Genomic DNA, 13,798 nt, shown 5'->3' with positions numbered 1-13,798 from the left:
GGGCGGCGCTTGTTCTGATGTCTGCTCGCATTTACCGTAGATATACAGCGTCCCCTCTGCCATCGCTTTGCTTTTGTGTCTGTATGGATTTTTTTATTTCTTCTGTTCAGTCTTTCTAATCCCTCTTAAACGGCAGCCCTTAAAGAAATTGACCTTCCTCTTAACCCCCTTAGGTTATTCTCAGATCCGTATAAGCGCCCCCCTTTAAGTGGTTCTCTGACTTAAGTCTGTCACAGAAAAGACTTTCATCCTAGTGAACTGTCAGTCTGGTTAAGTCTACTCCAGTCACTGGCTCGGGCCTAAACTTCTAGAGTCAGTGGCACTGCCGTTAAAATGCTAGCCCATCTCACGAGGGATTTTAAACCCACAAAGGCGGGCAGTAGCTGCGAAAACTAGGCAATGAAACCACGGGTGCAGCTGGAGTCGAAATGAATGTGAGGACAGATACGGTGAGATTGAACTCCTTCTTATGCTGTCAGTCTCACAAATGTCATCCTTGGCTGGTTTGTGGCTTTTGATTTTCTCATTTTTGTACCGCTCTCCTCAAGGCTGTACGCTCTTTCTTCTTCTTCTTCTTCTTCTTTTTTTTTTTTTTAAACTGGTCCCCTGGTGCTTGCCCACTGCTTATGAAGGTGTAATCGAGCAAAAAATCCCACTGTGGGGTCTGCAGCCTGGCCCCGTAGCCACCACTGGGAATACGACAGGGTCGGCACAAAGAAAAAGACAGTCAGGCTGGCTGGCTGCACAGTAACCACACCAAAATTACAGCCTGCTGTCTGTCCCGTTTTCCAATAAGATCGATGGCATCCATTTGGCATCTAACGACCCACATATTTATGGTGTTTAAAACAACAGAACAATTGATATCGGCCTCATTTTGGTGTGCAAACAGACCGTTGTTGTAATGTTGTGCACATGTGAAGCCGATGGCACGAGGATAAGTGTAATTTGTGAGGTTTTTGGATGCAGTTGTAATGTTGTAATGTTTCATATATTCTGCGTTTTAATTAAACGTTAAAAATATCGCAGCTTCCCAGAAGAAAGGCTGAAATTTATTTCCTCATTTGTTTCTTTAGTTTCTTTTAGCTGCCACGCATCCAAAGGCACCAACGACACGTGCCAACAAAATTGGCTTTTACTGAGCGAAGAGTAGAAGGATTGTGAGATCGTCTCATTAGTTTGTTTTGGTTTTTTTTGCCGCTAAAAACAAACGCACAAAGCTTCGAGGGGGAAGGATTACACTAATTGCACTGTTGCTTGTTTTCACTTTGTCCCACATACACTTTCAAAGCTAAATAAGCGCTCGCTTGAGTGGCTCCGAGTGTGTTTAGTCTCGCTATAATTATACGTGCCGCTTTGCTGACGCAGCAGCAGATCTGCCGCCGTCCCCCTTTTGTGCTCCCAAATGAGACTTTTAATTTCTACATTTTTCACAGGAGACTTTTACGTAAATTGGATATGGAGTCGGAACAAATTATCCATTATTGAACCTGTAGGATGAAATTGAACTCCAATGCTTTCGTTTCTTGTTTGCCAATGAATGTGTTTTGGGCTTCAGATCCGACCGTACGTAGGCTGTTTGGTTCAGTACCTGCCCCTGCTCTGGAAGCAGTCTGAGGAACACAACATGCTTCGATGTGCCATACTCACCACGCTCGTCCACCTGGTACAGGTACGCTGCCTCGACTTCAGCTATGTTTTAAATGCTTAGGCCCAGTTTTGTGCACAGAACCATCCTTGAGCTGAATTTCCAGGTTCTGCACTGTGATAGGCTGCACTGGTGAATGGATTCGGCCATAATTCAGTTGTTGCAGAAGCTCAAAAACTAAGTTCCAGATTGAATGCTAAGGTGAGGTTGTATTTCACCAGAAACCCTGGCTTCCTGTGCTTTAGTTTTATTCTTTTTACTTGGCCCTAACCTCTAAGAATTTGTCACTTGGCTGTATAAGGAATCTTGGAGAGAGGCTTTGTTATTCTCAGATCGAATTACTCAAATATTATTTCAGTAACACACATATATTTGCCTCAAAATCACTCAGATTCATCACCAACGTAAGTTAAAAAAACAAAACAAACCAGAAAAAAAAAAAATCTGTAACAGAAGCTCCATTCTCCATGGCATTGAATCCGTCTGTATGTGCCCTCAATAAGTTTTAGACTCCACCACTGCTGTGGCTGCATTTCTTCCCAGCGGGAGATGAAATGCTCAGTAATAAAGACAGGCTCTCTTTGAGAGATTAGCACAAGTACACATCTGGCAAACTGAATGAGACACTGAGGGTGTTGATCTGCAGGGCCTTGGATTATTCAACTGTGCTGCTACATAGTAATTAGATTTTAATATATGCAGTAAAATGCAGATATCTAAAAAAAAAAAATTAAGGTATTTTATTTATTTTTTAAACTTGAGATGAAATAGTTTTGCTGTACACTGATTGTGCAGGCAGTTAACTATGAAACTATGGACATATCATCACCCACTCAACACACAAATAAGTATAAAAATTGACAATAGTTCATCTGGAAACGGCACAATTCATGCCTGTTATTAATCCTGTGTCACTGACTCAATTTAAGCTCAATTTTACCAAACGAGACTTGTTCCCTGAACCCACAGGTTTATTTCTCACCACAACCACACAGACACACATGCATAATGATAATAATAATGATTTCGCCATCACTTGGCAAGGCTTTTGAGATGTATCCTAGGCGTAGGCTTCACCTTAACAAGGAATCACTGATATCACATCCCCTCGACAGGCTCAAAGGTGAGTTAAAGTAAGATCACATGTGCCCAACACCTCCTCCTCATTACCCTCTTTCACATCCTCTTGCGAGTGTTTATCCGTGAATATACAAAGTGGCTGAGTAAAACTTGAAGTGATGGGGCGCCTTGAAAGGGCGCCGGTTTTCATCGACGGGCAGGAGTGTGAGGGCATGTGTGAAGAAGATGGAAGTGATGTTTCAAGGGGAAAGAGTGTTTGGGAGGGCATAAATCATAGTCTAGACTGGCGACTTCAAGAGATAGAGCTTGTGTGTGCACGCGAAAGTTTTTGTGTGCTTGTGTTTGTGCCTGTTTTTCTCATCAACTACCCAGACAGTTTTGCTTAAGGGTAGGTTATTCTTTGACTTTAATGAAATGCACTCTGATGTTTCATGCTTTTAGTTAATTTTATTTTATTTTTATTTATTTTTTTTACATATTGTTGGGGCCAATCCAGGTCATTCCACGATACTTTCCCCCAAAAAACAAATACAAGTAGTGTAAGAATAAATAAATGATGAAGCTCTTTAGTAGCAGTAATTAAATTAAATTAATTATTGCTTTATTGCACACGGTTGACAAGTGTATCATAAGCTATAAAGCACTGTTTTTTTTAATTGTTTTTCAACAGTATTGAAGAGCGATAAAAGATATGCTTTATGTAATCTTATTTTTAAAAGTTATATTAATATGTAAAGACAACACACCTGTCAAACAGATCAAAGAATATCATACATGTATGATGGAACTCCACCTTTAATATGTAGCTGACAGTCGGTTGCTAGTGGATGTTACATGCTCTGGTTGCCAGGTAACCCTCTTGCATGATTCTTCATTCTGGCAGGTGCTAGTAGCTGCTACCTGTCATTCAAAAGGGGGAAACTATGGAGACTTATAAACCGTCGTACAAAACTCGCCTCCCCTGAGTAATCCTCATAAGTTGGTTCCCAGTTTATTCACTTTAGATCGGGGGTGTGGTGCAAGATGCGTCCCAGAACCGGCCCACCAGGGGGTCCAATCAGTCCCGCATTTGCAAAGGAAGAGGAGAAGTAGGAGGAAGGATGAGAGAAAAGTGGAGGAGGAGGAGAATTAGGAAGATGAAAAAGGAGGAGGAGTAAGGAAGGATGAAAATCACACAGACAAAAGGGGAAGGAGGGGGAGGAGAGGGAGAATGAGAGAGACAAGAAGAAGATGATGAAGGAGGGAGATGAAAATGAAAAAGATGAAACGAGAAGAAGGGGGAGGAAGAGGAGGAGGAGAGGGAAAATGAGGAAGTGGTTGAGAAGGAAGATGATGAAGAAGGAAGGAGGATGAGGAGGAGAAGTATACAGGGAGGAGTAGAAAAAGGAAGAGAGAAGAAAGATCACATCTCATCTTCTATTAAGGGTCAGACCAACAATACTGTACATCTGTCTGTCTAAAGAAAAATGTAAAGCCTACAGTGTTTAGTCTTTTAGCTTCCTGTCTGCTTTCTTTTCTTTTTTTTTTTTTTTTTTTAAACATTGACCTTCCTGAATCTTGTCTTCCTCACAGGGGCTCGGGGCAGAGAGTAAGAACCTGTACCCATTCCTTCTTCCTGTCATCCAGTTGAGCACCGATGTGTCCCAGCCGCCACATGTGTACTTGCTGGAGGATGGCCTGGAGCTTTGGTAAGGACACTCATGCACCCAACATTTATGAGTTATAGCTGAAAAACTCCCAGAGGCAGACATTTATGAAGCACTTAGTGATCTCATTTCATCCTTTGCCGCGCACCACACGGATACTGAGGCTATAGCTGTTTTGATCTCTATCTTTTTTTCCTTTCTTTCTTTTTTTTTTTTTTTTTGCCTTGTCTGTGCGCTACAATTCACTTATGATGTGATTTGTTTTTCTTCCTTAATAGTCATCAGCCTCATTTACTGACTCATGCTGAGGACTTGTTTTAAAACTAAATGCAAATCCTTTACGGATAAGTAGTGTTCAATGGGCTCACCATTGCGTTCTGTTTGAGTCATTTAAAGGGTAACCGCTCATGTGGCTCACAACCTTCTCTTTATGTTATATTTTTGGGGAATTTTGCCATCACAAGAACCTGCTGCAAACCAGTGTGCCCATTTTTGCTAATGCAAAAGGTTCGGTTGAGGGTTACCTTTTGTTGCAGCACAAAGCCTCAGTCTCTGCCTTGTCTTATTTCCTGCCTGGCGCATAGCTGCTCCCGAGAAATATTTGTATGCTTTGTTTGCAAATTCAATGTCATTTTCTCTCTTCCGTCGTCTGTTTTCCACTTACATTCCCCTCTGAGTACTAGTACTTAACATGCTGTTCATACCAGGACTCACAATAGCTGCTGGTGCTTCATTCATTCATTCATTTATTTATTTATTTTTATTCGCTTATATCCTGATTTCCTAATATCTAAATTTCCTGCAAAAGTACGACCAGTCACAAAACGATTTGCAAGTGCATAGTGTTGAGGCCTTGTTAAAACTTTATCTCGATTACCCTGTGAACCAAACCAATGTTAAATACAACATTGAAACAATACTGTATCAATTACTCCCTGAATCTGCAAAATTATATGAGTGAAAGCAACCTTAAACTGTAGCCTGTGTAAAGATGGACGACGGAACAGCTCCTCTAAAATGAAACCAAAGCAAGTAGAGCTCCCCCTGGTGACTGGCTGCAGCATAGGTAATAAGCTCCACCTCCTCCATGTTAGTGGATGTGACTTGGATCAAACTAAAACACTACACGTCAAATATGGGCGGAGCATTGATAACATGACTCCACTCTCTCAGACTTTGGCTCCTAAATCGCAAGATGACTTCACCAGTATTTCAAGAAAAATAGTTTTCAGTTTTGGCCAACACAAGGGAGAGGGGGTGTGTTGTCCATATTTGTTTACAGTCTATGCCTTAGACACATAAAGATTCTTTCACCGCTTAACATTATACCATTATAAAGATTTTTGGTTTTCATACATTTGTGTTGTCATTATATTTTAATGCACAGGATAGTCATCTGTATGTTTTTTTTGTTTCATCAGCATTATTAACATTTAAAATAGGCTGCGTTTAAAAACTCTTTCTTTAGTTATTTAAAAGTCTAACTTACAAAAAACACACTAACTTTTCTTCCATTTCTATCCCTTTTTTCTTTCACGCCTCCTTCACCCTGTATTGCCTTTTCCACCTCTGTTACCCTTCCTCCCACCACATAATTTTTCCTGTTGTATTTCCCATCGCATTTTCTTTTTCCACCTCTAATCTATGCCTCCTGCACCTTGTCCTATCAACTTTGCCCATTTTCTTTTTTCATCCTCTGCTTTGTGCTCCCTTACTCGCCTTTCCTTTTTTTTCCCCTTCCCACTCTGCCTCACTCTCCTTTTTCTCTCCAATCCTCCCTCCTCTTATCATGCAGGTTGGTAACTTTGGAGAACAGCCCAGCCATCACCCCGGAGCTGCTGAGAATTTTCCAGAACATGTCAGCTTTGCTGGGTGAGCTCATATACGATTTCATTGTTTGCTGGTTTCTCTGGCTGCCCGTGTGATTTGTGTGCAAATAATGCCCCTCCCCACCCCCGCTACGCAGCCCACCTCTCAAATAACGGAACAGGATTTTGCATTAACATATAAATGAAATTACTTGTAAGAAAAAAAGGAAGGTATCACAGTAATTTTAAAAATGATGCAACTATGATGAAGTTTGGATAAAAAAAAATTACAGCTTCCGGTGGATGTGTCTTCGAGTGTGTACACTTCAGAAGAGAGATGCGGCACATTCCACGTGGAAACAGACACAAAGATAAATAAACTCTTGAAATAAGTCGGTGCCATATGATCGATTGCTTTTAAATGGGTGAATTAAGGACGAGTGATGTTGGTTCAGCCTGTGCAATGGAGTTCATTTCCATACTTTCATTACCTAAGGCTTTGGTAGCTTGTAAAGATCGCAGTTGTTTGATTTGCAGTCACCTCAAGACACCAGAGCGTCCTCTCGAGCTTTGTAGGCAGCTGTGAGGGTGGCGCGTAGAGTGGAACTGGCTGTATGATTTATCTCAGGCCCAGAGCATAGGGACACCTCACATACTGAAGAGTGTGTGTGTGTAATGTGACCACAAGTGTGGCCTAATCGCTTGTTGAAGCATTCGATCACTTGCAGCACGGATGGGGAATCCACGGAGCACAGAAGAGACCTCGAGGACATGGACGGCCATAGACTGTAATGGAAGGGGAGGAAATTAAAAAGGATCAGGAAAGGGAGAGCTTGATGAAGCACAACATAAGAGGTGTATGAAAATGAATAATTTAGCTGGCGATGGCAGGAGAAATTCGCAAAGAAGAAGTGACTTAAAAAAAAAAAGGGGTCGTACATCAGAGGAGCTTGGACACGGATGGATGGGAAGATAAGAGAAGCTCTTATCTAGTGCTGCACAGATACAGGAAAACTGGTGTGCAGAGCAGAAAGGAGAAGCTGTTTTGTTTCTTTTTTATTTTATTTTTTCGTGTTGTCGTGTTAAATTTTAGACCAATCGCAGGATTACACAGAGGAGGCTAGAAGGTGTCAGAAACAACCCCTGCAGCTTTTGCATGTAGCCGTGCAAAGCCCCTGCAAAATGATGCTTCTTAAATTCAGTTTAGCACAGTTCATCACGAATGAATGATACCGATTCTCGAACGTTCATAAGCTTGGACGACAGAACTGGTGAGAAAAAAAATAATCTCTTTCTTTATAAAGAACAACACAAACAATGTAGATCTACACTCACGGGAGTGTGACAGGCAGACTCAGAGGCAGCCACATGATTGATGAAGATCTGTCAAGTAATGAGTGCACACTAATCAGCTGCCACATTACCGATGTAAGTGGCATTAATGATGGACTGAAGGAGGGGTGACGAATTGTAATATCGGAGAAGAGTGCCGGATTCAAGAACAGAGGCGATGGAAGGCTGGATGATGGTAAATGAAAGAGAGAAATGCAGGGACAGATGATGCTGTGTGGTGTTGGAAGAGGGCAAAGCACAGGCTCCAGAACGGAATAATAAGGTGCGCTTTGAAAACAAAAGCGCCACCTTATAATAGTTTTTTTCTTGCTGGTGATCCAACATCGGCCTATTACAACCTTTAGACATCAGGTAGAAATAAATCTTTTTCATCAGCGCTTCGCAATAGAGACAAAATACTCCTCTTCTCTTGGAAGATACCCTGTTGTGCTCTGCAAAACACTGTCTTGTTCCTTTGCGACCCAAATTTCCCCTCACCATTACTGTCATTTTTCTGTGTTTAGCACAAAGATCATTCCCTCATTTTTTCAGTATTTGGGTTCAGTGTGGATGAGTTCCACTTTCCTCTGGCCAGGACAGGCACATTAAAGGCAACAAAATGAAAAGGGTAGAAGGTAACAGCGTTCCATTAGTGAAGAAAAAGTAAATAAACCCAACAAATGATAGGCAAGCGCTTTGCGGCGGCTATTTTGTGCCTTTCACAACGATTGCGCTTTTTTATAAAAGCAACATTTGTCCATTCCTTCCTGGATTTGTGGAGTTTTCACTGCAGTACCTTTTATCACTTAAACATCTTGTGCATGCTCTGATGCTGCCCCTACATCATTTTTATACTGTCTAATAAGGTTTGTCAGGGTCATATCAGCCGTGCAAGCCTGTCATCTTTTCATATTCACATGTGACCATGCTCCTAAAATAGATTTAAGCTCCTTAATGTTATTAATCTGTGACCATTGTTCACTTTTTTATTAACTGCTTAAATAATGTAAGTTGGAGGAGAATTGTCAATTCTTACCGCAAGGTCAATTTACAAGCTGTTCTTTCTTTTTCCAGTTGTGGTGCACTTTTAATCTCATTGCTCTCGCACTCTGCTGCTGTGGCTTCTCATTGATTTAAAAGCTCAAAAGTATCACAACCAGCGTGAAACCGAGATCCGTCTGGTGGATGTTGGGAGGTTTTCGGTCAGATCAGGAGTGATCTTTGATCCAGTCTGAGATTATCTCCTCAGCTGCTGTCTTCAAAGGTCAAAAAAAATCTTTGATGCTCGGTTGGTCAGAGCTCAGGCCGTCTTTGTCACATTCCTGTTATCTACAATATCGCATCCCAAGTAAATTCTTTAACGTTACAGTTCAGCCTGTGCTGTCACACGTACCGTTAACCTTCATTAATTCCACATTATCCTCGGCCTTTGCATGATCCTTTGCTATTAGTGGAACGTTATTGCGTCTGTAGCTGTTGTCTAACATTCTCATGTGTGCAGCTGTTTTTCATTGTTAACAGCCTGCATTTGCTCCTGCATTACATTAATTAGTGGGATAACCACGCCAATAAGCCTTAAAAAAATAAATAATAATAAATAATTACAGCCGCCTCTCAGAGCTTAATAGTCTCTCCATGTCTTGTTTCCTTTTCTTGTCTCATGTCAATGTGAAAAACTTTTTTTTTCTTCCTTAAGGTTACATTAGCACATTTTAAAGCACATTAACTGCATTAGGTGCAATTAGCTTGTCAGTGCAAGTCTTAGAGAGAAATTTCAAAGCTGCTCAGATGAAAGATGATAGCTCAGAGGTATCGTCGAGGTCAGAACAAATTAGCACACGGTTTTTAAACGTATCCTTTTAACACGGTGAGCGGAAAAACAAGTGGAGAAACATTCCTTCTGCATTGATTTGCATGTATTTATGATTTTTATTTTTAAGAGGGAATGAACTTGTCCTTTTAGTCACTCTTTGGTCAGTCATCATCTTTGGCTCGTTTTCACTAAAACATCTGGCGATTCATTTACTTAGTCCATGGAGAGCAGTGGAGGGATGCGGGCCATTGAGAGGCCCTGGCTCGGTTGGATGTAATAGCTTGCCAGGTATGTGGCCTGGCCTTCCTGATAAAGAGCCCTGCTCCATCACCGCTAAACCGGGGCATCGGGTCCCTAATTAGAATGTCAAAAGCCTCGTTTTGGCTAAATTGTTAGACAAGCTTTACGCTCTGTATCACTGCCGCCACACTCTGAACTAGGGTACATTTCAGGTGTGTGGTGGTGCACTGACTTGAGATGATGGAGAGTGAGCAGGCAGCGTTTATTTTTCCATGTTGTCATACCGGTTAATGTGAGCAAGAGATACAGCATTTACTTTCAAGCCATGTAAACGTACCCTTGTTTTCACAGTAAACACCCTCTAGCCTAAGTAAAAGCTTACGGTTAATGAACCACCAGAGGGTTTTGGTTGAAACCAGGATGAGGAAATGTTAAGTTGACAGTTGCAGGATGGCAGAACATCACAAGGTTTAATGATGAATGGTAGTTAATGAAACAATGTTATACATACTGTTATTTTTTTTTTTTACATTTTAAAGTAAATAAATGGTGCGTAAAGAGAACTTTTGAACCTGAAATGTTCTTGTTACGTGTCATTTAATGGTTTCCTGAAGTTGAGTAATAGCAATACAAAATCTGGCAACGCAGTGTTTGCTGGCCGTCACGAAGAACTGGTGTACAGCCAAGAACACTCCGGACTATCCTGGCTATGTGAGGGAATTGCTAACATTCCTCATTATGTAGTCTCCCAGTTAACTGCCCGGCTAATGTGCTTCATGGATCAATCTGGACATCCCCATTAGAGGACAACCTTTTTATTACGGGTGTCTCAGGCAAATGTAACGACTTAGATCCCAGCTACCATAGACGTTGGTCATATTTGGCTGTATTTAACGCTACAACTAAAGAAATGACAATTTATCCCTGGAGTTATATGGTGTAGCTACACTCAGTTCTTATCACAATGTAAATACAAAGCATTTGGATTTCATCACGGGGCGTGTTTCATCCATAGCCTGCATAAATATGGACAGTGCATCCCCACCACCTCTCATTGGCCAAACTTGCCATATTCCAACTTTGGCATTTTGTTTGCGCTGTGCTATACCTCCACCAGTTACAAGGATATTTTGGATTATAGACTGTACTTATTTATTTATTACTTATGGGACCATTTCACGTAACGGTGGACGTGGCAACTTGTTGTCTTCATGATGTCACAGCTTGTTTCATTAGCATCAAATTACTAATTAAAATGAAACATTTCAGAAAAATGCACACTTGAGGAAAATATATTTGATGTGTGCTTTCATGTTTTAATTTGGCCATTTGGTCACATCCGCTAAGGGGGTGGAGCTTATGACCTATACTGCAGCCAGTCACCAGGGGGAGCTCTCTTTGCTTTAGCTTGACGTTAGAGGAGCAGTTCTGGCGTCCATCTTTATGTTTTCAACTGCTACAGAGAAAAAATACCTCAGGTTACAATTAGATAGTCTTACAACCACTCAGACACATTTTGTTGTAAACATATTCAACTCCACTGCTCCCAGGTGACACGTATAACTCGCTGTTACTTTTCTGTCCATCACTGCTTAAAGCCCGCCCAGATAATTAGATTGGCCTAGCAGATATTTGCCAGAGTCTGATTGCCAACAGAACGACCCCAGAACAAGAGTCCTGCCAACTTTTCTTTCAAGAATTTATGTTACTTCTCTATATAGGTCTTTTCTGTCACAATTTTCCTGGTTCAACCTCAGACAAAGTGAGGATTTTCATTTTTTTTTTACTACCGGGCTTAGTGTTGGCAGTTTTTGGCTTCCCCATCTTAGCTGTTATCTGATACACGGTGGTCTCCATGTAAAGCTGAGTTTTTGCCACTTCACAGCTTCTCTTCGTTTTCAAAGACACGGTAAAATGTTGAAGGGAATTGGTTTCTCATCTTGGAACCATGGCTAAGGCTTTTGTTGATTGTGTTGTTGTTTTGTGTACAGTAAAAACTGGCAAAGTAAGCTGTCTGTAGGGCTGCAGGGTTCATTTTTTTTTCTCCACAGAAAATCTTCAAGGAGTTGTTTTGTGGCATGCCTCTCTATAAAAACACATTTTTATAAATTCTCTCCAGCTGTTCTGAACTTTTTTCATTATTTAAATTTAAAACAAATGAAGTTTGTTTCACGCGTTTCGTGCCTGTTAATTCTCCACAGCTTTGCAAAACTTTGTAACTGGCTGACTTGAAAGATCGAAATAAACCCTATTTGTCCTGGTAGCAGATTTTTTTTTTTTCCGTCTTTTAGTGTCTCTTAACTTTTATCACTTGGCAAACATTTTCAACCACAACACAGGTTGCAAAGCAAAAACTGGGTTGGAAAATAACCACACGTTTTAGCAGTGTACCCAACAGCCATTAGAGGTGCCTCAGAGGCAGTTATCACAGTCAGATGCGAGGCTCATTTTCCTGTTAATGTTGATAACTGAAGCGGATTTTGCGGCGTATGCCCAGGGCTATGAAGGATGTACTGACTAAAGCTTAATCATTGCTTTCGCAGCTGTTTTTGTGACTATTTGATTAAAACGGTGCGTGTCTGTGTGTGTGTGTGGAGGGGGGGCGATTGCGTCCTGCCTTGCCGTGTCTTTGTGAAAATGTAATTGCTTTCATGGTATTTTGCGAAACGGCTTATTCCAATTCAGAATCCTTTTTTCAGCGTGTTTGTCCGCGGGCATTTCTGCGCACGAGCAAGAGCAAAATATTAGAATACATTTCATTTTAGTAAATTGGCAGCTCTTTAATAGTTTCAATAAAAAACATCACATTACAGTTGCGGCGTTATTGCATTATGGCAGAATAGACTTTTATGTGTCCTTTATTTGCAGCGCGTAAACAGAAATCCAAATAGTACAATTTTACTTCATTTTCTTGATATGAATAAGAAAGGAATGAAAAACAAAAATATGCAAAGTATTTCACAACTATCACATAGAATTTTTCCTATATTGCGGGACCAGTCACAACATCGAGTCTATAGGTGAGATTCTTGAGCAGCGGTGGTCAGACGGTGGCTCATCTGGCTATTTATCTTACTGAAGAAAAGAAGCAGATTTGCAGCAGCAGAATCAATAAATCCTCCTTTTCTTTTCTCCCTGTTATATTAGTGTCGCTCTGAAAATGTTTGTGGATGCGGTGTGGAAATGGAGGTGAATTTGCTTGTGATAACCAGATGCAGTTTGTATTCATACGTGGACACTTGGGGAGCGTCAGATTCATTTGCAATAAAGGGGGACTCACGGGACTGATGAAAGCCTTATCAAGCCCTGGCCTCAAGTTCTCAGAGCTGCACGACCTACCTCAAGCCGCGATTGAGATTTTTTTTCTTTTTATATGAATATTTAATTGGGAATTCTCCCTCCCCTTGTATGGAAAGTCATATAAACTGAACTTTGGAGGATATTGCTACAGTGTGAACAAGGCTTATCAGCCAGGCAAGTCCCTGCAGTGGTTGTGGTTGTGCCATTATAGAGGCAGAGATCAGAAAGCCGTCACGGGCATTTCCCTCTTGTTTCTTTCTTTCTTTTTTTTTTTTTTTTTTTTTTTGCCTCTGGCATGAGGACAAGTAGGGCATGGGAGACTATACTGGTAGAAAAGTTTCAAGCGTAATCATATTGTCTCACTGAGGTGTGATGAAATGGGTGATAATATTTCTAAAGGCAGAGAACAGAGCGTCCTCTGGTTCGCGTTTGCACTGGAGTTACACCTTCTCTCTCTGGGGGTTATTTTCTATGTTAACAGAACATTGTTAAATTCTATGGAGATTCAAAATCAGAGTCTAATATACTATGTCGTTGCATGCACTTTGGATGACTTCAGAATTTCCAGTGTTTCAGTCACGATACCAACATGAAGGTTTTCTCACCACATTCTTGTATTCGTCAAACTGGCGCTATTTTACCAGGGTTGAGGGCAGCACCGTCTACTTTAGAGCCTAATTTCGATGTTTTTTTTTTTACAATTCTAGCAGTCCCATGGGATGGTTGGCATGACAACTGCTTGTCACCACTGTGTCATGTCCTGTTTCTATAGGGTTGAATAACCAACTAAAATGAAACTGATGCAAAAAAAATTGGCACTTTAACTAGCATCAACATTATACTCACTACCTAAAATGACAGAAGCGATGCTTGAAAAAAAATTTTTTTTAATGTATTTTAGTATTTTAGTTTGCCCCAAGTCTCATCCAGT

General features: G+C 40.9%; 1 protein-coding gene across 1 annotated transcript in view; it reads left to right on the top strand.

Annotated features, from left to right (window-relative positions):
- Positions 1 to 13,798, top strand: part of ipo11 (importin 11) — a 113,693-nt gene that overhangs the window by 56,842 nt on the left and 43,053 nt on the right. The window contains exons 20-22 of the mRNA XM_047592591.1: positions 1,559 to 1,672; positions 4,301 to 4,416; positions 6,170 to 6,246. Coding sequence (XP_047448547.1) covers positions 1,559 to 1,672; positions 4,301 to 4,416; positions 6,170 to 6,246 — 307 coding nt within the window. The remainder of the gene's footprint in view (positions 1 to 1,558; positions 1,673 to 4,300; positions 4,417 to 6,169; positions 6,247 to 13,798) is intronic.

The sequence above is a fragment of the Mugil cephalus genome, chromosome 8 (genome assembly GCF_022458985.1).
Source record: "Mugil cephalus isolate CIBA_MC_2020 chromosome 8, CIBA_Mcephalus_1.1, whole genome shotgun sequence".
In the NCBI taxonomy this organism is placed as follows: Eukaryota; Metazoa; Chordata; class Actinopteri; order Mugiliformes; family Mugilidae; genus Mugil; species Mugil cephalus.
The sequence above is the reverse complement of the archived record's forward strand: the minus strand, read 5'-3'. Positions and strand labels throughout refer to the sequence as shown.